This window comes from Liolophura sinensis, chromosome 11 (genome assembly GCF_032854445.1).
Source record: "Liolophura sinensis isolate JHLJ2023 chromosome 11, CUHK_Ljap_v2, whole genome shotgun sequence".
Classification (NCBI taxonomy): Eukaryota; Metazoa; Mollusca; class Polyplacophora; order Chitonida; family Chitonidae; genus Liolophura; species Liolophura sinensis.
Genome location: NC_088305.1, coordinates 8,075,871 through 8,099,694, shown reverse-complemented (window position 1 = coordinate 8,099,694; position 23,824 = coordinate 8,075,871). Strand labels below are relative to the sequence as shown.

Genomic DNA, 23,824 nt, shown 5'->3' with positions numbered 1-23,824 from the left:
ACATGTCACTCTTCTCAGAATAAAACCTTGTTCTTTTTCATTTGCGAAGATGAGTCAAATTTAAATGAAATGTCATGAAATCTGGCCACTGCTTTTGAGGTTAAAGTTTTAGTGATATACCTACTATCTTAGCATAAATACATGTACTGATATGAAGTACTGTACTTATGCCTCCATCCTTTCAAATCGAGCTTGTATTTATTTATTTCATTGATGTTTTACGCAGTACTCAAGAATATTCACTTCTAAACCGGCGGCCAACATTATGGTGAGCCTGGGGGAAACCCACGACCATCCGCGGGTTGCTGCAAAACTTTCTTACTTACGGCCGGAGAGAAAGCCGGCATGAGCTAGACTTGAAATCACAGCGACCGCATTGGTGGAAGACCTCTGGGTCATTACGCTGCGCTCGAGAGTGTAAGATTTTTACCTGTCGTGCTGCATTGCCTTGTGTATGGCTTTTGTTTGCCTTAAAATAGGATTTTGTTTATGGTGCAAGCACAGTGTTCAAATTTAGCACCCCCCCCCATCCTGTAACTACTTCCCTTGATTTACGTTCTAAAGTTCCGCCTGGCATTTGACAAGTGCTTGGCTTTTATATCGTATAAATGTTTACTAGTAGATAAGCTGACTAGACAAAAAAGGACATGACAAAAAAAGAAACATTCATGCACTAGTCATAAGTGACATACTATACAACTTCTTTAAGTTCTTGAACATCTTTAAGGATAATACATTTAGCAAATTACAACAGTTATGGAAAAAAATAATGTTTCCCTTCTTTTGTTGAACAGGCCTGTCAAATAACATCCACACAAAATTGTTTTCCAACCGGCACTCAAGATAGTGCCGCGTTTCACACCGATACCAGTGGAATTGTGACTCTGGTATATTCTGCCACACTGGACGGAACAACGAGGTGTGTGCCAAGCTTAAGTACATGTTGCATCTTGTAACGTTTTAGCTAATATGTTTGTCTCTCTGCGCTTGAAGAAGAGATGCCACAAAACGTGCCTTCGATGAATGTATGTATATATGTATGTATGTGTCTGTGTATGTATGTATGCCTGGGTTTTAACGTCGCACTTAACAATAAGTCATATGACGACGAAGAGTGTGTGCGAATATTGTGTCTTTTTGTGGCAGGGGGGACAAAATACCGCCACCACTGAAGTATCATGCTGAAGACAGCAGGCATGACACCCCATCCTGTCACATCATACTGACACCGGTCCAACCAGTTAGGTGTATGTGCTAAGCGCCAAGGGTGGCAGCTACAAGTACCATGTATGAATATGAATTGATGTTGCAGAACCACTTACGTCACCCTGGCGTGTGATCCAAACAATGATCCTGGAATTATGACAGCGTCAGGAGAGGACCCCTTGCAACCCACAAATTACGTGAGTGACAAGGTTTTAGTGTTCCCCCCCCCCATACCAATAATCAGAAAGCCCCCATTGATCAAATTATCTGAGGTTTGAGGTCATAGGTTGAAACCCAACAGGGGCTCATATCTTTTTTACCCTATATCATGAGAGTTTTCGAATGTTCAGCAAGATGCTGGGATCTCCCATACGCTTTTCCGTGCTCCTTCCATCTGCATGCATGACCACTAACACATAAGTACAACTACTTTGTAACAGAATCAGGTGTGTGGAAAACGTCGGGAATAGCAAGACGGGAGCTTTCTTTTTTTTTTTGGCATGGGAAGGTGAAATACCATAAAATACCTACTTCAGAAATGTATGCTCTCAGCTTAAGCTAGCCGGGATCTCGCTGGCTGAGTAAAACCAACACACCAATGGCACAGCCATTTTATCACACATGAGGTTGAGTTCTTATCCTCTAAAGGAATCCTCAGATCTTTATAGTATGATAGTGATTAATTCATTTCTGTGTTTCATTAGTCTATGACGTCGTGCTCACTAACACATTAGTGGCCGGTACTATGGTGTCAGACGTTCACACGTACGAACTGAGAGGAAGCCAGCATGAGCTGGACTTACAGCGATCACACTGGTGAGAGACTGCACTGGCAAGCAAACCACTCCACCGGGGACGGGGCCTCCGTGGCCGAGAAGGTTAGCACGCCAGCGCGGCGCAGTGGCCCAGGAGCCTATGACCAGTGTGGTCGCCTTCCTCCCCGGCCGTACGTTGGAAGGTCTGACAGCAACCTGCAGATGGTCGTGGGTTTCGTCCTGGCTCTGCTCGTTTTCCTCCCCCCATAATGCTGGCCGCCGTCGTACAATTAAAATATTTTTGAGTACGGCATGCAACACCAATCAAATAAATAAATACTGGGCCAGGGAGGCCCCGTTTCTGATTAAAACAATGTTGATTATTATATAGATTCAAATCAGACGTTTGAAAGTTGATCATCATACACATTACAGGTGATACAAAGAGGCCATTTTCCCATGACATTTTTTAGAACGCATTATACGGACGAGAGCTTGCAAGGATTGTTTAATTTCCTATTTTAGTACATTTCCGGGAATCAACATTTTGGCAGTCATTATTGGGCCGTGGCGCCGGAGGCCATTATTTTCACCACCAGTTAAAAAAACTTTATTTATATTTCAAAAGATGGTGTTTTGCCAGTTCTCAAAGACCCACATGAGCAGGGCGACACAGGAACAGGAAGCTGTTGTCAAACATTGTCGTGCGCATGCCCTCTTTAACTGAAATACCGCTGAAAAGAAATACCGCTACATAAATAAATACTGTTACACCCAGCACATCTATGACAAGAACTATTTAAAACTAGGTGACAACAACATGCAAACGATTTTAATGACGAAACAAATTAGTTTAGTTTTTCATAGATTAACCTTATTTTCAGTTTTCAGCTCGCCCTTAATAACTCCATTTTTTTTTATATTAAGGCCATTATTTTCACCACCAGTTAAAAAAACTTTATTTATATTTCAAAAGATGGTGTTTTTGCCAGTTCTCAAAGACCCACATGAGCAGGGCGACACAGGAACAGGAAGCTGTTGTCAAACATTGTCGTGCGCATGCCCTCTTTAGCTGAAATACCGCTGAAAAGAAATACCGCTACATAAATAAATACTGTTACACCCAGCACATCTATGACAAGAACTATTTAAAACTAGGTGACAACAACATGCAAACGATTTTAATGACGAAACAAATTAGTTTAGTTTTTCATAGATTAACCTTATTTTCAGTTTTCAGCTCGCCCTTAATAACTCTGATGTGTTTTTTTTTTCGTTTAGTATCTTCAATACTCTGGAAAATACGCATGCACAGAAGCCACTCCAATTTCTGGGGGGTCTGAGGGTCTCTCTCCAGGAAGTATTATCTGCATAGTGTACGTTACTCAATAGTTCTAAACCTGTAAACTAATGTTGACATTTTCCCCTGAGAGAGCTAAATTATACTGTGAGGTTATAGTAAGCCTTAATAAATTAGGCCAGGGTCATATTTTCAGTATTATTAGTGGGTAATTCTAAATCAGTGACGTCTAACATAACTGCACTTTTTTTACCTAATTCACGTGCGATACGTGTAGTTTCGTCTTTTCGGATGGGGACTGCCAGCTCACCCGCCCCCCACCAGCAACCAGGCTTAAGCTTGAGGTGTGAAAGAAAACATTGGCTGTTTTCATAAGTGGTGCGTGTCGTAAGTGCTCTTTGCCAATAATATGGCGCCTCAGTGGCTCAGCTGGTTAGTGCGCTAGCGCAGCGCAATGACCCAGGAGTCTCTCACCAATGCGGTCGCTGTGAGTTCAAGTCCAGCTCATGCTGGCTTCCTCTCCGCGGATGGTCGTGGGTTTCCCCCGGGCTCTGTCCGGTTTCCACCCACCATAATGCTGGCCGCCGTCGTATAAGTGAAATATTCTTGAGTACGGCGTAAAACACCAATCAAATATATAAATATATAATAATACTTGGCCAATAATGACGCCCAGGCTTCTCCTATTTAACGTACCAGTCGCCATGGCAGTTAGGCCGATCATGAAGATTAAGGTGATGTGACAAACCATCCCGAGCTTTGTTACTTTGAAATGATCTTTCCCGCATCAAGGAATCTTCGTACAACGATTTTCCTGGGTATTAGTGACATCACCTTATGGAATCACACTCATTAGAGAATATTTAGTATACGCAGGTATTTCTCGGCTTTGTGGATGTAGGCCTTGACCGCCATGCTACAAAAAAATACATAACAGAGATATAACGTGGATTTCACTTGATAAGTTTTTGTATCTTTTAAACGAAGAAAAGTGTGTGTTTATGTGATTTCAGATTTTTGGCACTCCTGTTTGTCTATGTCGCTGGCGGAGTTGCAGTTCAAATCTTTGTTAGGAAAGAGTCAGGAGTCAAGGCCATCCCACAATCTTCATTCTGGATTAGCTTGCCTTCGCTTATCAGGGTATAGTACCAGTTGTTTATTTCCCTCATTCTTTCATTATTACGTCACATTTAAATCTTTCCGTTCTTTCCTTGCATTGAAACAGTTAGAAAATGCTCTTTCTGATTAATTTTTCTGTTTAGTTGCTGCGTTCAAGCATACTTCGCTTATTTTACTGTGGTCAGTTTTCTTGGGGCATGAATGGTCAAAACTGAAGTCCGCATCAAGGGAAAGATCATTGAAAAATGTCTCTAAACATACCATTACTCTCTTCTTCTGATTTTATATATATGAATTGCAAGTTGGGATTTATTATGGGCTAGATTAATAATCTATGTCTCCAGTGATGTAGCACAACTATTTTTACACCTCTTTGTTCAGTTCTATTTAAATTTTTCACGAACTGCACTCTGGGAGTTGTACACGAAAAGCAAGTCTTGCACTGAATATCTGTTTTACGGCCAGAAAATGTGGGTGTGGGTCACTGGTGACCATACATTATCAATGTGGTCCATAAAGCCGCCCATACAAACCAAGTTTTTGACTTCATTCAACGCATGACCGCTTAAGTAGCGTAATGGCGAGAGCATCCGCCTCGAACTCGGGAAAACTCGGGAGACCTCGCGATCAAACCTGGGTCGGGTCATACTAAAGACTTTAAAACTTAATGCTTAATGCTTAATGCTGCCTTGCTTGGCGCTCAGCACTGAGAGGTTAGAGTAAGGAAACAGGGGCCAGTAGGCCCGGTGTCGGTATAATGTGACTGGTTGGGGTGTCATGTCTGGTGTCTTCGGCATGATACTTCAGTGTTGGCAGCACATTGACTGCATGGACTCGCACAACCATATCTAATGACTCCTCGTCGTCATATAAATGAAAATGGTTAAGTACGACGTTAAACCCCAAGCATACTAACATACATATGTTCAACCCAGTTAAAAACAATCTAAAGACCTTAGCAAAAGTATCTCCAGATGCAGTTTTAAGAAGACTTCCCTTTGTATTACTTTATCGTGATTGAATATTAAATGTGAATACAGCATAGCATTTTGAGTAATTCTATACCAGCGATGATTAAATAGATTGCAACTATCAACTGCATCTTATACCTAATTCTGCTTGACTCACGGTCTAAGTGGATTTACATGCTGTTAAATTTTAAATATATACATGAATAGTTTAAACCCTGTGGCTGAATTTCACCTGTAATACGTGTGATGATTTGCTATCATACTGTCGTCACTGCTCTGATTTTTACCCTCTATGCTACAGCCATTTATATCATTGCTTCTGATGTATACTTCATTTTACGGCTTCTTTCTCTTTAAAGTCGTAGAGCAATCATCAACACATCCACTGATTTTAGTCTCCTACCTTAGTAATTATTATTAATTACTTATGTTGTAGGATGGGTTCTTTTTCGTGATCAGGTATCGAAAAAGAGAAGAATACAGCAAAACTTGAAAAAGATGACCTTTATTCAGTTTGCTCTAAAGAACTTGCGATGCCAACAACCTGTGTTTTTTGGGGAAGTTAAACTACAGACAACTACATGTCCGTCATTTCCAAAACATGTTATACCAATAAAATAGACATCACCCTTAAAGAATTGCAGCCCAACTGCAAGTGGACTCAATAAAGTTGAAAAAGCTTACCTTCGCATACCACGTCTCCTGTGTTTTCTCATACGTGTTCCCAAATTTGCTATTGTTGTTGTTGTTGTTGTTGGGTATGATTTTTGTGTTGCTGTTGGCGATGGTGTTAGTGCTGTTATTGAGAATGGTGTTTGTTTTGTTTAGGGGGATGTGTTTGTGTTGTGGTCCGATTGACGTTTGTTTTGTTGGGAATGGTGTTTGTGTTGTTGTTGAGGATGATGTTTGTGTTGATGTTGAGGATGGTGTTTGCGTTGTTTTTGTGCTTCATCGTAGCGTGCGCTTTTGACATGCGCATGCGTCGCAGGTTGTGGCGTCGCAGGTTGTGGCGTCACAGGTTGTGGCGTCGCAGGTTGTGGGGTCGGTTATATTTTTCCTTGTTCACTGCCATGTGTTTATGATTATAGAAGTAAAATTATGACCATTACGTTCGAATTGATTTGGGAACTATAGGAACAATTTTGTCTACAAATTTTCTTTGTTCTGTATAACAAACTTGGTGTAGTATCATACAGTTTTAGCTGAGGGACGACAGTTTCACTAGATCGCTCAAACAATACTTATACGATTTGAATCGATATTTGATTAAATTAGGCGTTTTGATATTTTCAAGTTATGCGACGTATTGATGACCTACGAATAAAAAGACCTGCGTCCGCTTACACGAAACCATGGCAGTGCCGCGTAAATTTGATACCATGTGTAACCAGCACTGCGGGCATCACGTCGCCATGGCAGCCACGTGCTCGTAACGTGAACAGATCTGTGTCCAAACTCGGATGATAATTAAATCCTGGAAAGAGTCCTTATAACTACAATCACCCCCACCCCCCACAAGGGACTAAAAGAATAAGTTTCAGTGCCGTTTCAATGCTGTTTTTTGTGCCACTCATAGAAAGCACATGCTAAAAAGCATCTTTAGAATTATATCTCCTGGAGTTCACCCTTCTGTATTTTTGACTAGTTGTTCTAAACACATTTGTACTTTACTCTTATTTGGTTCACCTGAACTAAGCGTAAATAATAATCAGTTGATCTTAAAATCTGTACATAATTTTATAAGCATGTCCAATAGATTCACCATCCAAGCCTAGCAGTAATATGATTTGACTTTGATCTTTCTTTGTTCCCATCACCTTATTCTGTACATGTACATGTCATTTGTTCTCTTTGTTTTCTATGTTGGTGTATATACGTTGATGTTATGTTGAGGAGATCCCCTCGTGGCTATAGAGCTGTGGGAAATCCTCAATAAACAAATAAAGAATTACAATTATTTTGTGTGTACTCAAAAAATGGAGCATAATATTCATCGTGTTAAATGACATTGCCATGCTGGATATGTGTAAAGTTGCAATCAAAGCCAAAATAAGATGCATATGCTATTATCGACAACTTATAATTAAATTTAGAATTGCATGGTACAGGATTTGAATACTGATTTCACTCATTCGACCAGAACATACCTTGTGCTCCTCCGTCATTATTGAAAACGGTTGATTGGTTCTCTTTGCATGACCCTGTCCTAATTTTGTACTTATTATATACTTTCTTAATTGTTTGGTGGTTTGTGTATAGCGGATTTTTGGGAATGGGTCTTGAGATTATTGACCTGAAGCTTCTTGCACGAAACGGCAGACTTAGGCTAACTTGACCGTAATTGCCATGGCAACATGTCTTTAACATTATTGACAGGCAGCAATACGAATGTTTGTTTCGACGAATATGTTGCTGAATGACGTCTAGGGCATATTCACGTGGAGTGTGTTTCAGGACTTGCTGTAACAAGACATCCTCATTCCACACGCCATAATGTACACACCTGACTGAGTATGCACAGATTGAGAATATTTCTCGCTTAAATTAGGATCAAGTTTCTCAATTAAGTGCAACGGATGTTATCATGGAATGGTGAAAATTACGACATTGTAGTTCCAACACAGCACGTCAACAGATATCTGATAACAAATCCTGGAAATAAATAAGAAAAAGTAAAATAAATAAGAAATAATAATAAGAAATAAAAAAAAATTTACCGATGACAGGAAGTGGCAAAAAGAAAACGAAGAAAACGGGCTTCTTGTACTTATGCTTAAGGTAAGCTTGCTTGTTCATTTTTTTTTTTCTCACCAAAAATATACTTCCATTAAGCAATTATTTAACAGTTGAAAACTACTGGACTATATTACACATCACACCATACCATATCATACTGCTATATTTATGTAGTTATAATATCTCGTTTTCTAGCACGTCGACAAATTTGTCCTGTTTAGTTTACAATCTCACTATAATATGCACACTGGTGAACTTTTTGTATTCAGTATTTCTTCAGAATATTGCTCGTCCTGTACTCTCGTAAAACCTCACTTATTTGTCTTATATCCTGGGACCAGCCATTCACCTGGCTTTCAAAACTCTTGTGTAAATCATTTGCATATATAAAAACCGAATTATACTTTGTTTCTTTCAGATGTGCCAAATAAAAAATAGTAACCAGACAGAATATATAAACATTGGAACTCAGGAAAGTGCAAAATACGAGTTTGTACGGATTGATCGGACAGTACTGATTTACACCGGACCCGATCTGCTGACGTATGTGTACATCTTGCGTTTTCCACATATAATTTTACGAATAAAACTCATTATTTAAACAGCTGTATTATACATATACACAATACTAATTAAATTGACCCTCAGCTACCAACCTCCTCTCCCCGTGTCCTCCCACCATAATGCTGACCGCCGTTGTATAAATAAAATATTCTTGAGTACGGCGTTAAACACCAATCAAATGAATTAATCCACCCCCTCTTAGCGCCATTCTGGCATCCTTGACAACTGCTGACTTCTTCTGACAAGAGCTTATTTTTTACATTCTTTACATTTTTAGTTCTTTCGTGGATAATTTACAGTCAACGATGTTTTGGAAATTTGTCCTTGCGAGTTTTGACATTAGATGTATTTTATCGTTTGATTGATTTTTTGATTTTTTTGCTTATTTATTTATCATATTTTCAAGAATATACAGATATAGCCATAGGTCATTCGTATAACGGGATAAAAATTCAGTTAGACAGTATTATATTATGCTAATACCGAAAGTTCCTCGAAAGAGATTTACGCGTGGAAAAGTTTCAGGAGAACTTGTCTCAGCCTAGCTCTGAAAGTTTGCTTTTATGTGCGCTATGTATAATGGAAAACACAGAAAAAGAAATCAATATTTCCAGCAAATTCAATATATTCCAGTAATGCCATGGACAAAAAATAATTCTGGTTTCTATGCATTTCTTTTGTTTTATCATTTTGACAGAACGACGTATATAACTTTGGTATGTAACAGTTTTGGTGACCCTGGATCATTCGTTATCGGCGAGGATTTTCAGAAACCAGGACAATTTGTAAGTATCTCTCACAGTCCAGTTTTAGCACTTATCTCTTTATTTTCATGTCTTTAAAAGTTATTTTCGGGATATGTCCTATCTTGAATTTTAACAGACTATACATAGCCCACCTGCGACGTTTGTAATTCAGTTACACGTCCATGGTGTATACGTCGTCATGGGTTCAAAACGGGCCGACTGACTGGTGAATTAACCAAAGTTTACGGTATCCTATCAGCATGGGTAAAGATTATCTGCTTCCCGTACTTCCAACACAAGTGCTTAAGAATGATCCTTCACATTTTAATATGAATAAACAACAAAACAAGTCTAAATGAAGTCGGTCCGGGCGGTTTAATACGCCACTGTTTCTGTATAGAGGCCCTTCTAAAGCAAATAGTTAATTCACACAAACTGCAGCCTCACAGCAAAAAGATTACGCATGTCGAAACCGCCTAAAAGGCCATAATCATGATATTTGCGTTCATAAAATCCTGTTGTTGGCGTGATCAACTTCAAGGCACTCATCGTGACCATATTATTTATGTCTTCCAGTATTTATAATTCATTGCTGACTTGTGGTTATTTTTGCAGTACGGGGAATACAATGGTAAATACGCATGCGCTGTAGAATCAACACCAAAGCCATCTGGCGACATACTTATCGGCGGTTTTTCCATTGGTACCCTCGTCTGCTTTGCGTACGTATTATAGATGTACGACATTGTTAACGATTAAAATTATTCTTTTATGAAGTTATGTCTCGCAGATACTCAACATTGAAAGGGACATGGTGTTTTTCTTTCTTTTTTAACTGTGCGTTCTTTTATTTTTAAGTCCCCCCCCCCTCCCACCAAAAAAGAAAAATTCTTAGAAAAGATAGGCTTCGTTATCTCCAGCCCCGAGATAACCGTCCAGTGATCATTTTGGGGAGCGTTTCTTTTTTTATCGTCTGCATAAAAGAAAGAAAAGCTCCAGCGCGATTTCTTTTTCTAACCAACCAATCATTTGGCCGCAGGTATCGCGATTTAGACGAAACCACGAAATTTTCTGAGAGTTTTTCTTTTTTTTTTTTTTTTTCGTCTGCATAAAAACTCCAACCGCATTTCTATTTTTCGAATGTTTCTCTTTTAGGGGGACCTGCTTAAAAAAGTAAAACTCCGATTGCAATTGTGGAAAACAATAGAAAAACGCACAGCTAGATAAATTGAAAACCGGCATGTCCCTTTTACGGCTGTGTACGTGGATATCTATAGACAGGTTTTATTATTTTGTGTCTCATCGTTGTTGGAATGTTGGATTAATCAATCAAATTGGCGACCAAAGCGGACAGTTCAGTTGACAAAAACATATTTCGGACCAGCAGTACGCAAAATGTAACCCTTTAACGTAGGATGTATAACATGAGAATTTCGCCTATCCCTAAATTTCATTGTTTATCCTTATTATTTCACAACAGTAAAGTTTTTTATAAACTATTGTCAAAGGCGCAGCGCTTGAATACTGATTTCACTCAGCGGCCTAGAACATACCTTACGTCTTTCCAACATCATTGATAACTGTTGACTGCTTCTCTTTGCATGATTCCGTTTGTGTTATATGTCGTTCTTTTGGAAATTGGCCTTGCGATTATTGACCTGGAAGGTCCTTAATGGTTGGCGGCTGGTACACGAATGCCTGTTTCGACACATAGATTCAGCCTGCTTCACATATCAGACACCAAGTGATCTTCGCTGTTTTAGATCTCTTACTGATTAGCAAACAATTCCTTTGAAACAAGTATTTAAGGGCTACGTTGTACAAATATTGGTGCAGACACACACACTTAAAAAAATTCAGGGTCGTTACTTACTGCACAGGATACAATATAGGTTATGTGATACGAACGTCACCAGATTTTTCTCTTTATTCATCTAGGTTTGCTGGCTCTATAGCTTTGTTCTTCCTCATCGGAGTTCCATATCAAATGTTCGTTAACCAGGCGTATGGGTTTACAGTTATACCCCTATGGTCGACATGGATTTACCTGGCTTCTTTGGTCAGAGTAAGCCCATAGTACTGTTTTATGCACAGTTCCTTTGATCTTCATACAACTCCACGTACACGCTGGGTTATATTAAAGTGGTTAAGTGGTCTCAACCACCATAATACGTGAGATATTGCTTCATTATCAGCCACGTTAAATACATGAACAGTTGCAATAAAAGAACAACCCATATACGATACTAATGTCATTCATTCGCCTAAAGCCCTAAAGCATTCCTTGAGTCTTGTCAACATCACTGAAAACTGTTGGCTGCTTCACATCTCAGTTTCGCACTTAATATATTTTCTTAGTTCTTTGATGGTTTGTTCTGAACGTTCATTTGGGAATGCCTAGATTCAGACAGAGAATCTCCACCCCACTCCACTCGCCTGTATTGTTGTTTGTGTCTTAGCAGCTCTGTTGGTTATCTTACGTGAAGTTAGATGACGATTATACACTTGCCTTCCACCATCGTCAACTTGGGAGAGAGAAATATCATATGTCACAGACTGGGAAGTGCTTCCGTTACTTGGCTGTTCTCTGTCGTAAACTCCCGTCTTCCTCCAACCAATTCTTGATTATGGTCAAATAATTAAGCTCTAATCAAATAAACAGACAAGTCAATCCATCAATCAATTTGTCTTACTTGTCATTCAGCAAACTGGCATACTAGATATATATTGGTATAAATGTGGCTGACAGTAGCGTACATTCCTTTTGTGAAGAGTTAAAAAAGTTTAAAACAATAGGCTGTTCCACATTATTGGTAGGCCGAAATAAAACACTTTTTAATTGAATTTTATTTTTTACAGGACGGCGCTCTGTTTATTTTCTGTCCGAAACCAAGAGGTCTATATGACGGGATGTAAAGGAATTTGTTGATCGTGGATCAGCGTCACGATGAATAAGGAGTAACGGTGATTGACTTATCGAGATGAATTTTACGCGCACTCAAGTTGCATTTATCATTGCAGTGTTATACGCAAATACCACCTATATAGTGACCTGGCGTTGGAAAAATGAGAAAAAAAAAAACAACAGATATGATAAAGCATATGTTATCACACATTTGCTCAGAATACAAGTCTGAAATGTTTTAAAAGCACTCTTCGTTTTGTGTGTTCTTACCTTTCTCATTTCATTATTTATTCATTCTTTGATCACATAAGAGCATCTGAAATGTTACTCATCATAAACTAAATTGCTGATAGCACATTATTCAGGAAACAGTAATGCTATTTTTAACACGTTCTGTTCGCTAACCTAGGTAGTGTATAAACAGTAGTTTTAGACTATACCTCTTCCAAAGATCGAATTATATTATAGAGCTGCGGCGGTATTATCAACTGTCAGAATAAAATTTAGACTGTCATGGAGTGAAATGTTATGCTTATTAGATGAAAAAAATGCCAGCGCTGCGTATGCCATCACTGAACTGTGGGTATTACGAATGTGCCCTTCTGCTTATCATGAAACTGTTGTGGATACGTGTAACTTAATGATAATTATCAGTCATCGCTGTTTCGGTATTAATAAAAAAAATGATTTAGTTTACTTTTTAGTTTGTTTTCGTTCTTATTTTCTGCGCAATTTTTCATATTTTCTGTGTTTTGAAACAACCAACAGAACTCAACGGTGCACGAATGTGTAAGCGTATGCATATCTGATATATGTTTCCGTTTTTCTTATCTATATGGAGCGAAATACAAAACCGAAATGATTGTTATACAATGTGGATGTAACGGCAACATGTCCGTCATAGAGGCTGGTTAAAATATTCTATCCATTGTTTTATGTGCTCCCCTTTTGAAAGATGATACCGGAAATAAATATTTTCGTGTTCGCCCCAAGTATACCTAATCACATAGACTGAGAAACTGCCTATTCACACAGACCGACATGAAAATCGTCACACAACTGGTAAGTGCCTTTTTTTCTGTTTTCTGCTACAGGTTTATAAAGATGTTTCAAAAGATTTGCACTTTGCACCAATGTATAACTATATATTCTGCTTTTGCTTCATTTTCACTCGCACTTCAATTTTTTATAATTTATTATTATTTACATGCAAAGTTCAGTTGCCTGTGTTAATTCTCCGCAAACATCAACCACAATGTAAGTGCTTATATGATACCAGTGATTCTGGTATCCAGATTACGTGTTATAGAATTTCAAATTTCAATGCAACACGGGAGGAGGTGTTACTGGAATTTCATCTACTGATAGTTTACGGGACAGATGGTGTAGGGTTTTGCTGAAAATTGAACGACTCACACCTCTGAAGCCGTAAAAATAGAGCAAAATCATCTGGATGTTATTTTGTTCAATAGGGCTTAAATCAGATGTAAGTAAAATAACCAAAACTTAAACGCTCTAATTAAAATATTGCCCTCAGCCATTCCATGAGCTATAGGACTTGCCGAGCATATAAATATTACCTGTATATAAAAATTTACCTTTGGAGTTCCAACGAGCAAGGAGGAGAATCTCAAAAGTTTCTGTAGTCAATTAAAACATTTTGATGTCCAAAGAATAACCACGCCCCTCTTCTGTCTGAACCAGTTGTCCCATAACAAACAGATAGGAGGTGCTCCTATGAAATTCAAGTGTTGTTCTGGTTTCCATTTGTCCTTGTCAAGTTGCTGTTCTATGAGGCACATCCTTACGTTCTATTTGACAGGCCTGTCAGGTTCAACCGGGATCTCCGCCATCATACTTCTCCACGGGAACCCAGGACTCGGCCACATTTGCCACAGATCCTTCGTCAGGTGTCTTAACTTTGCAGTACTCCGCTACTACAGACGTCACAAGGTTTGGAAACTTTCTTTTCCATTTTATTTATACATATAGAATTTTACATATATAAAAATACTTTAGGCGAATTCTTTCTCCCTTTGCTATCGCACATGGCTATCGTACGTATAAAGTAAAAATCCTGAATATAATAAATTCTGTATATATTTTAAAGCCCACTTTTGCAATATTATGCGATAATACACGTTGTATATTTCCTTTCGTGTTCTCTTACTGGTCGGTATTGTTCTGTATTTTCAGGATTTAATTTACAAAATCACGTTACATTGTGTTCACTTGGCACGGTTCTCACGTCCTTGAGTTCTGAGCTCCTTGATTACTCTGCGTTTCAATTACTTACATGAGACCTCAGCGTCAAACCCGACATTCATATACCATTCGCAAGACCCATACTTCATAGGGAAATTCAAACATTATAAGGTATAACTCGTGATGTACCAAAAGACCCCCTTTTCACTTCGAGAGACCGGTTTTGCAGGCAAACTGTAGTAGTGAGGTACTATATTCTCTACAACTCATTGGAAGGCATACACCCATTCAAAACAATGACCGATTCATATTATTCCAATAATATCATGATGGCATGGGCATTTCGTCCTGTAAGCGGAAATAAAGTGTGAAGTGAAAAAAGGGATAGAAAACGTTGAATGTGTTTTATACACTTTTCAGTCCGCTTTTCCAAGGTGCGATTTGTTGTACTGGAATGCAGATAGAATAACCTTCATTTCACTGCACCATTTTTTTTTACCAAATTTTATTTAATCCCTATGCCATGATGCTATGGGGCGTGTCAAGTGCTGCTATTTTTAAGCATTTACATGAATAGTTAAAATAAGCCCTAACTGACCTAAATAGGCAAGAGGTCTTATTTGACCATTTGCTAATCATCATACCGGTACTCTCTGTGCTGTAGGTCTTTTGTTGAATGTTGAATTCCAGCATCAACCAGGATTCTACTGGTGGACTAAACAGCCCAGGGATCTAGCCGCATTGCATTGTTTTCGTGTTATTGTATGTTATATGTGATTATAACACAGCGCTTTGAGTAATTCTAGGCCAGCAACTTCTAAAAGATTGCAGTTACCATCACTGAACTACATGTGTTATGTTTATATATATATATTTATATATAATTCTGTTTAAGCCATGATTCTAAGGGACGTGTAATTTGCTGCTATTTAAGCATTTACAAGAACAGTTTGAACAAAACACTAACTGAGGTAAATTGACAAGAGGCATGTTTGATCATTTGCCTACTGAAATACCATGGTCACTGATCCGGTTTTACTGTGCTGTTGTCTTTCATATTATAGGTTTTCACCAAAAATCCAATGAAGTTTCACACTTCAACATTATGCTGAATTCTGCAAGTTTGTTTTTACGACAAAGCGACCATGTGAATACCGCTTTGACCTCCAGTGCTTTATGATGAATGTTTCGAAGTGTCTAAGCGTCCATGCTTTACACTCTCGCATACGTGCCACAAAAGTAGTAAACAACTAAACAATGGTCACACATGTCAATTGCTCTCCAGTTTTAAAACTCTTTGACAGACAAGGTACAATAAAGCGCATGTTTAAAAGGTAGACACCCTTTCTTATAAATGTTACCCAGTGATTGTTTGTTCACACATATATATATATATATATATATATATATATATATATATATATGGTGTTTCTATAATATTTCACAGAACCCAGTATGGTAAGTCAGAATTCATTTAATATATGTGTACAGGTGACAGATCTAATCTACTCTACCTGGATTGCTCAAAGTGTATTCCATCAAGTGGTCTAAACGACTGACATGCACTGACCTTGATTTGGATCCTGACTCTGAAGTTGCTGGTTCGAAACTAAGAGTGATTTCAACTAGTTTGTAGAATTAGAATGTGAGCTATATACGAGAAGTGTTACCCCTAATAACGATAATTTTGATACTATGAAATCAACTTTCTAAATGATATTTATTTCTACGTTTTCACGTGTTGTTTTGCATTCTTTGGTCAGGACAACCTACGTCACTCTCACATGTGATCAAAGTCAGGACCCTGGGCAGGTTACGGCGACAGGAGAAGATCCTACCATACAGGCGGAATACGTAAGTCATACCAAGGCTGCATTTCTTCTTATATGGAACATTTGCCTGTCAATATGAGAAGTCTGCCATTTGTAACGGCGACGTAAAGTCCGGTCCAAATTCAAACGGACGATTTCTTATTATAGACCATTATATCAAAATGACTTTTCGGAGTTTCTTTATTGTGATAACTGATACATTAAATGTACAATGTATAAAGTGGGCCCAGGTTTCAAGGTGAAAATATTTTTATGGGAATAAATAGCAGCGTCAAAAGCAAATTACGTACTAACTTTGTGAATATATACAATCGATTTTTACTTGTAGCTAACATTTCGTCGAATTAAAGTTATGACATGTAAATGCAAACGTTATCACAATTCGGCTCCACTTTTTCTCGTGTTTATCAGTAGAATAGTGTTACTTGGTGCACTTTTCAGTTTTTTCAAACAGTGCGGTCTAAAATATGAATCAAACGACGAACGATCACCTTCAAACGTCTTAGCTCTTGTCTCCTTTTCTACCAGACTTTAAGGTTGTGTAAAGGGAGCGGCTTTCCAGTGCTCATGCTACCAGTAGCTGACGAGAATTGACATCGGCTTCTGAGTCCCGAGTTTGAGATAGAAAACAGAATTTTGCTGAAACCCAAACTTACATAAACCTAGTTTTTTTAAAGTTTGGGGCAGATATTTCTAGTGTGGGTTTCTTTTACAGGCTTTTTGGAAAAGTTAAGATATGAATATGTTGTTCATTAGATGATGTAACCATGTGAGAAAAAAGAAACTCTATATTCCTGCTGGAATGAAATATATATTGGCTAAAATGAGCAGATCATAATTCCAAATTTTAGAAAAAATAGTGTCAACAATCTTGCTGAACGCCACATTTACATTACACAAATTTACTAACCGACATATTTATATTAAACAGTGCTCTTATGCTCGTTCTTTGTTGTTCCAATTAAAAAAAGAGCAAAAACTGTCTTTTACTTTCAGAACATGGAATATACCGGAAAGTACGCCTGTCCCACTTCGAACCCACCATCGCCCACGCCCTCCGGAGGAGGAGGAGGAGGGCTCTCAGTGGGCAGTATACTGTGCATTGTGTAAGTACCCCTGGTGTCCTCCATCAATGTCCAGTGGATATGTCTTAGACCCTGATCGCCAATATCCAGTGGATAGGTTTTAGAGTCTGTTTGCCAGTATCCATTGAATAGGTTTTAGACAGTTTTAGATTGTTCGCTAGTATCGAATAGATGAATTTTGCATCCTCTGCGCCAGTATTTAATAGACAGGTTTTGCATCCTATTCGCCAGTATCTAATCGATAGGTTTTGCATCCTGTTCGCCAGTATCTAATAGATAGGTTTTGCATCCTGTTCGCCAGTATCTAATAGATAGGTTTTGCATCCTGTTCGCCAGTATCTAATCGATAGGTTTTGCATCCTGTTCGCCATTTTCTATTAGATAGGTTTTGCATCCTGTTCGCCAGTATCTAATCGATAGGTTTTGCCTCCTGTTCGCCAGTATCTAATCGATAGGTTTTGCATCTTGTTCGCCATTCTCTAATAGATAGGTTTTGCATCCTGTTCGCCAGTATCTAATTGATAGGTTTTGCATCCTGTTCGCCATTTTCTAATAGATAGGTTTTGCATCCTGTTCGCCAGTATCTAATCGATAGGTTTTGCATCTTGTTCGCCATTTTCTAATAGATAGGTTTTCCATCCTGTTCGCCGGTATACAGCGAATAAGTTCTAGACCTTTTTCGCCAGTACCCAATGGATAGGTTTTAGGCCCTGAACGCCAGTACCCAATGAATAGGTTTTAGACCCTAAACGCCAGTATACAATGGATAGGTTTTGGGCCCTGAACGCCAGTATACAATGGATAGGTTTTGGGCCCTGAACACCAGTATACAATGGAAAGGTTTTAGACCCTAAACGCCAGTACCCAATGAATAGGTTTTAGACCCTAAACGCCAGTATTCAATGGATAGGTTTTGGGCCCTGAACGTCAGTATACAATGGATAGGTTTTGGGCCCTGAACGCCAGTATACAATGGATAGGTTTAAGATCCTGATCGCCAGTATACAGTGGATAGGTTTAAGATCCTGATCGCCTTTATCACTTGTATATCCTGTTTGTCCATATCCAGTATATAGGCCAAGGTTCTGTTTTACCTATGTCCAGTGAATAGTGTACGATCATGTTTAACAATATGCAGTGTATAGTTCAGCATTATGTAAACGATCTAGCGTATCGTTTAAGATTATGTTCACCTCTATGCACTGTATAGCTTCACATCCAATTCACCAGTTTTAACAGTAAAGTTCAAGATCGCGTTCACAACTATTCACTTCATCACTATCTAGTGTACTGTATATCGCAATATGTGTTCAGTCCAAGATCTTCTTCACAAGTATTCACCGTATACTTAAAGATCTTCTCCACAAGTATTCATTTTACAGCTTAAAATCTTATTCAGAAGTATTAAGTGTATAGTTTAAGATCATATTCCCAGTATCCAGGTGAATAGTGTAATACCTTTTTATCAGTATCCAGAGAATGTAGTGAATGATTATGGCTGAAAGTCATCTCAGCATATATTGAAAGATCCCGTCTATTAGTCACCAGCGGTTTGTATAATATTGTCTTAATCGAAATGTCATGTGCAGTGTAACGTTCTGCTCATATGTGTCCAGTGTATTGTCTAAGATAATGGTCATCTCTAGTCAATGTCCGGTGATTGATTCTGCGGGCTCGTAGTCGCTGTTAGTTCCAGTCCAGCTCATGCTGGCTTCCTCCCCGGTGGTACGTGGGAAGGTCTGTCGGCATTCTGGGAATGGTCGTGGGTTTCCCAAGCCCGGTTTTCTCCCACCATAATGTTAGCCACCTTCGCATAAGTGAAATATTCTTGAGTACGGCGTATAATACCAATCAGATGAATAACAATAATCCTGTTGGCCAGTCTCCAGCGATTATTGACCTGATTATTGATCCTTATTGGTTCTGTTTTCACGCATAGATCCAGAGTGTAGCGTAATATCATGATTAACAGTATCCAGTCTAAGACATCGCTCAATATCCAACATATAGTCAGTCATCAAATTCATCATTACCCAGTAAACAGTGTAAGAACCTGTTCATCAGTGTACAGTGAACGAACCGGATCAACCGTACAGAATAGATTCTGTTCATCTAATTCTGGTTTACGGTGTAAAATCCTGTTTATCAATTTCCAATGTAACGAGTTGGATCCTGTTTAACAGTATCTATTGCAATACTCTGTTCATCACTGTAAGAGGTATAATGTTAAACCCAGTTCATCAGTATTGAATGTATAGCGTTAGACCCGGTTCATCAATATTCGGTACATAGTGTTAAGCGCGGTTCATCAGTATTTAGTGTATAGTGTTAAACCCGGATCACCAGTATTAAGTGTGCATTGTAAAACACAGCTCATCAGTATTCAGGTTTAAACATGGATCATTAGGATTCAGTGTATAGAGTTAAAAGTGAATCATCAGTATTCGGTGCATAGTGTTAGACCCGGGTCACCAGTATTAAGTGTGCATTGTAAAACACAGTTCATCAGTATTAAGTGTACATTGTAAAACACAGTTCGTCAGTATTCAGTGTATAGTGTTAAACACGCTTCATCTGTATTCGGTGTATGGTGTTAAACACGGATCATCAGTATCCAGTGTGTAGTGTTAAACGCAGTTCATCTGTATTCGGTGTATAGTGTTAAACCCGGTTCATCAGTATTCAGTGTTAAACACGGATCATCAGGATTCAGTGTATAGAGTTAAAAATGGATCATCAGTGTTTGGTGTATAGTGTTAAACCCGGATCACCAGGATTCGGTGTATAGTGTTATACATAGTTCATCAGTATTCAGTGTATAGCGTTAAACCCGGTTTATCAGTATTCAGTGTTGAACACGGATCATCAGTATTCGGTGTATAGTGTTAAACACAGTTCATCAGTATTCAGCGTATAGTGTTAAACACAGTTCATCAGTATTCAGCGTATAGTGTTAAAAACAGTTCATCAGTATTCAGTGTACAGTGTTAAACACAGTTCATCAGGATTCAGTGTACTGTGTTAAACACAGTTCATCAGTATTCAGGGTATAGTGTTAAAAACAGTTCATCAGTATTTAGTGTACAGTGTTAAACACAGTTCATCAGTATTCAGTGTACAGTGTTAAACCCGGTTCATCAGTATTCAGTGTTGAACACTGATCATCAGTATTCAGTGTATAGTGTTAAACACAGTTCATCAGTATTCAGCGTATAGTGTTAAACACAGTTCATCAGTATTTAGCGTATAGTGTTAAAAACAGTTCATCAGTATTCAGCGTATAGTGTTAAAAACAGTTCATCAGTATTTAGTGTACAGTGTTAAACACAGTTCATCAGTATTCAGTGTACAGTGTTAAACACAGTTCATCAGGATTCAGTGTACAGTGTTAAACACAGTTCATCAGTATTCAGGGTATAGTGTTAAAAACAGTTCATCAGTATTTAGTGTACAGTGTTAAAAACAGTTCATCAGTATTTAGTGTACAGTGTTAAACACAGTTCATCAGTATTCAGCGTATAGTGTTAAAAACAGTTCATGAGTATTTAGTGTACAGTGTTAAACACAGTTCATCAGTATTCAGTGTACAGTGTTAAACCCGGTTCATCAGTATTCAGTGTTGAACACGGATCATCAGTATTCGGTGTATAGTGTTAAAAACAGTTCATCAGTATTTAGTGTACAGTGTTAAACACAGTTCATCAGTATTCAGTGTATAGCGTTAAACCCGGTTCATCAGTATTCAGTGTTGAACACGGATCATCAGTATTCGGTGTATAGTGTTAAACACAGTTCATCAGTATTCAGCGTATAGTGTTAAACACAGTTCATCAGTATTCAGCGTATTGTGTTAAAAACAGTTCATCAGTATTCAGTGTACAGTGTTAAACACAGTTCATCAGTGTTCAGTGTACATTGTTAAACACAGTTCATCAGTATTCAGTGTATAGTGTTAAACACGCTTCATCAGTGTCAAACATGGATCATCACTATTCATTGTATAGTGTTAAACACAGTTTATTAGTAATCAGTGTAAGGGATAAAATTAGATTCATGTATAACTAGGGTACAGCTTAAAATACTATTCATGAATAGTCATGTAATGTCCTGAACATCAGTATCCAGTGTAAAGTGTAAGATACATACTCACAGACACTGATTTGTTATTTATCGCGACGTGAGATAACGATACACTATAGAGCAAGATCCTGCTCTGAGGTCAGCGTGTTTCTATGTAAACATCTTGGTCACTTTATGATTGGCTTTATGAGATACAGTAAACACTGTATGCAAATACATACATATTGGTTTTCACTTATGTGCATGATCTAAGAATGCATCCCAATTGTAAAAATGATTGACACTTGCGATGTACAAACAATGAAAGAGATTTTTTGTAGTCATTTTGTAGACTGAAATGAAGCATGCTATCGCCATCGTCTTTCCCACCTTCCCGACAAAAAATGTTACTGTAGATGCACATCATTGTATCGAAATTTATACAATGTCTCTTTTCGCTCGGGGAAATACATCGTTATTATCGATTGGACTATCGTATTTCCCAAAAGCCTATGTGTGTGTTATATGCGAAATGGACGAATGCGCATGTCAGTAAGTAGGAATTACAAATATCAGCTATAATACCGTTTCCATAAAAAAAAATTACGGGCTTTTTCGTCAAGCATGGAATGGACAAGTGATGATGATAAACGAAGACAACTTCATGTGAGTGTATAATAAAGGTTAAGTCGAGACTAATAACTGCGGCATCTGATGCACTGTATTAATATAGCATTTTTTCTTACCTAATTCTGTTTAGGCCATGGCGATGAGGTGTGCATAAGTTGCTCGTTTCTGGGCATTTACATAGCCATTTAGAACAAAGCCCCGGCTGATGTAAATTGATAACAGGCCGGATTTCACCTGTTACATTAGAGACGTAAAGCATAGAGTTGAACCAGAGCAGCGACAACAGTGCGATAGCTGGCAAATGGTCACACATGACCAGGGAAATACGGCTACAGCACACAGAATAAAAATCAGAGTAGCGACGACAGTGTGATAGCTGGCAAATGGTCACACATGACCATGGAAATACGGCTACAGCTCACAGAATAAAAACCAGAGTAGCGACGACAGTGTGATAGCTGGCAAATGATCACACATGACCAGGGAAATACGGCTACAGCATAGACGGTAAAACCACAGGAGTGACGACAGTGTGATAGTTGGCTAATGGTCACAAGTGACCGGTGAAATGGGGTCTTTTGTCAGTTTACCTCAGTCAGGGTTTTATTCTAATTGTTCACGTAAATGCATAAGAGAAGCAAATTACACGCCCTCTAGCACCATAGGTTAAGCAGAATCAGGTTAAAAAATGCAATGGTGTTAATTGCAATTTATTAGACGTCATTAGTCAAGAATTACTGAAAATGTCATCACGTGTAACATACATGTGAGCATTTCCAGGGATCAAGTTGTCCTCAGTACTTAGGCTTTACTCTCTTTGCGGTTGACTTTCATAATATTCTGCATTGCTTACTCTTAGCATGGCCAGAACAACTCTGCGTTTTCAAAGAAACATTTACACATCTTTGTGTCATGTCTTTGTAAGACAAAGTTGTTCGGTTTGCCTGATCATGTTTATGTTGTTGTATACTTTATTTTGAATGAAGAATTTGTAAAGGTTTGTTGAAGATGTCAGAATCCTGTAAATGTCTGGTTCAGGGGCTCTCAGTTTGAAGATCATGAGTATATTTTTCAGATCGTATGAGATCAAGGATATAATAACATAAACGGCATTCCGAGGGTAAAAAGCTCCGGCACAGCTAAGGCTGAGCCGTGTCATCCAAATATGCTCATCAGCACGCTCATCTGACAAATGGACGAATATAGAAACAAACACGGGCAAAAAAAATAACCTCACTTGGTTGACATAACAAAAACCAGCTGACAACATGACGGCTGACCAAGGCTAACACTGATTTCATGGCCTCTCTTCAATATACTCCCAGCGAATGAATCAAATGATCCATGTTTCATTTCCAGATTTTTTGCACTTATCATTGTGTACGTTGCCATCGGAATAGTTGTCCAGATCTTCGTCCGAAAAGCGTCCGGAAAGGAAATCATACCTAATGTCGGATTCTGGTCACGTCTGCCGGGGCTTGTGAGGGCAAGTAAATCTATATCCCGGACGTCCATAATACGCGACTTCCATCCCCCAACATTTTCAAAAATAAAATAAAGAAAACCAAGAAAATCTTTAAAGAAATGAGAAATTAGTAAACGAAGGATGGCCGTGGATTTCCAGTGAGGCAGCACCATATTTAGGGCGATATTTACGCCCCCCCCCCTCCCCCTTCCCCCTCCTCTCTTTTCAAACAGAGGAAATAGTAAT

General features: G+C 38.5%; 2 protein-coding genes and 1 long non-coding RNA gene across 5 annotated transcripts in view; all 3 read left to right on the top strand.

Annotated features, from left to right (window-relative positions):
• Positions 1 to 23,824, top strand: part of LOC135477612 (uncharacterized) — a 51,104-nt gene that overhangs the window by 15,347 nt on the left and 11,933 nt on the right. The window contains exons 3-6 of one of the 2 annotated variants that reach the window (XM_064757779.1): positions 14,125 to 14,255; positions 16,271 to 16,361; positions 17,336 to 17,445; positions 23,473 to 23,599. The exons of the other annotated variant lie outside the window; for it this stretch is intronic. Coding sequence (XP_064613849.1) covers positions 14,125 to 14,255; positions 16,271 to 16,361; positions 17,336 to 17,445; positions 23,473 to 23,599 — 459 coding nt within the window. The remainder of the gene's footprint in view (positions 1 to 14,124; positions 14,256 to 16,270; positions 16,362 to 17,335; positions 17,446 to 23,472; positions 23,600 to 23,824) is intronic. 2 annotated transcript variants of the gene reach the window in all.
• On the top strand, positions 1,317 to 6,034 carry LOC135477614 (cation-dependent mannose-6-phosphate receptor-like). Its single transcript, XM_064757781.1, has 4 exons — positions 1,317 to 1,403; positions 3,243 to 3,337; positions 4,275 to 4,401; positions 5,788 to 6,034. The coding sequence occupies exons 1-4, from the start codon at positions 1,362 to 1,364 to the stop codon at positions 5,842 to 5,844; spliced, it is 321 nt and encodes a 106-aa protein (XP_064613851.1). The 5' UTR covers positions 1,317 to 1,361; the 3' UTR covers positions 5,845 to 6,034.
• On the top strand, positions 6,268 to 12,317 carry LOC135477615 (uncharacterized). 2 transcript variants are annotated; one of them, XR_010445216.1, is made up of 4 exons: positions 6,268 to 8,630; positions 9,349 to 9,436; positions 10,013 to 10,119; positions 12,257 to 12,317. It is a non-coding gene; the product is annotated as an uncharacterized LOC135477615 (long non-coding RNA). The 2 variants fall into 2 exon arrangements; XR_010445217.1 differs by lacking the exon at positions 12,257 to 12,317 and adding an exon at positions 11,336 to 11,452.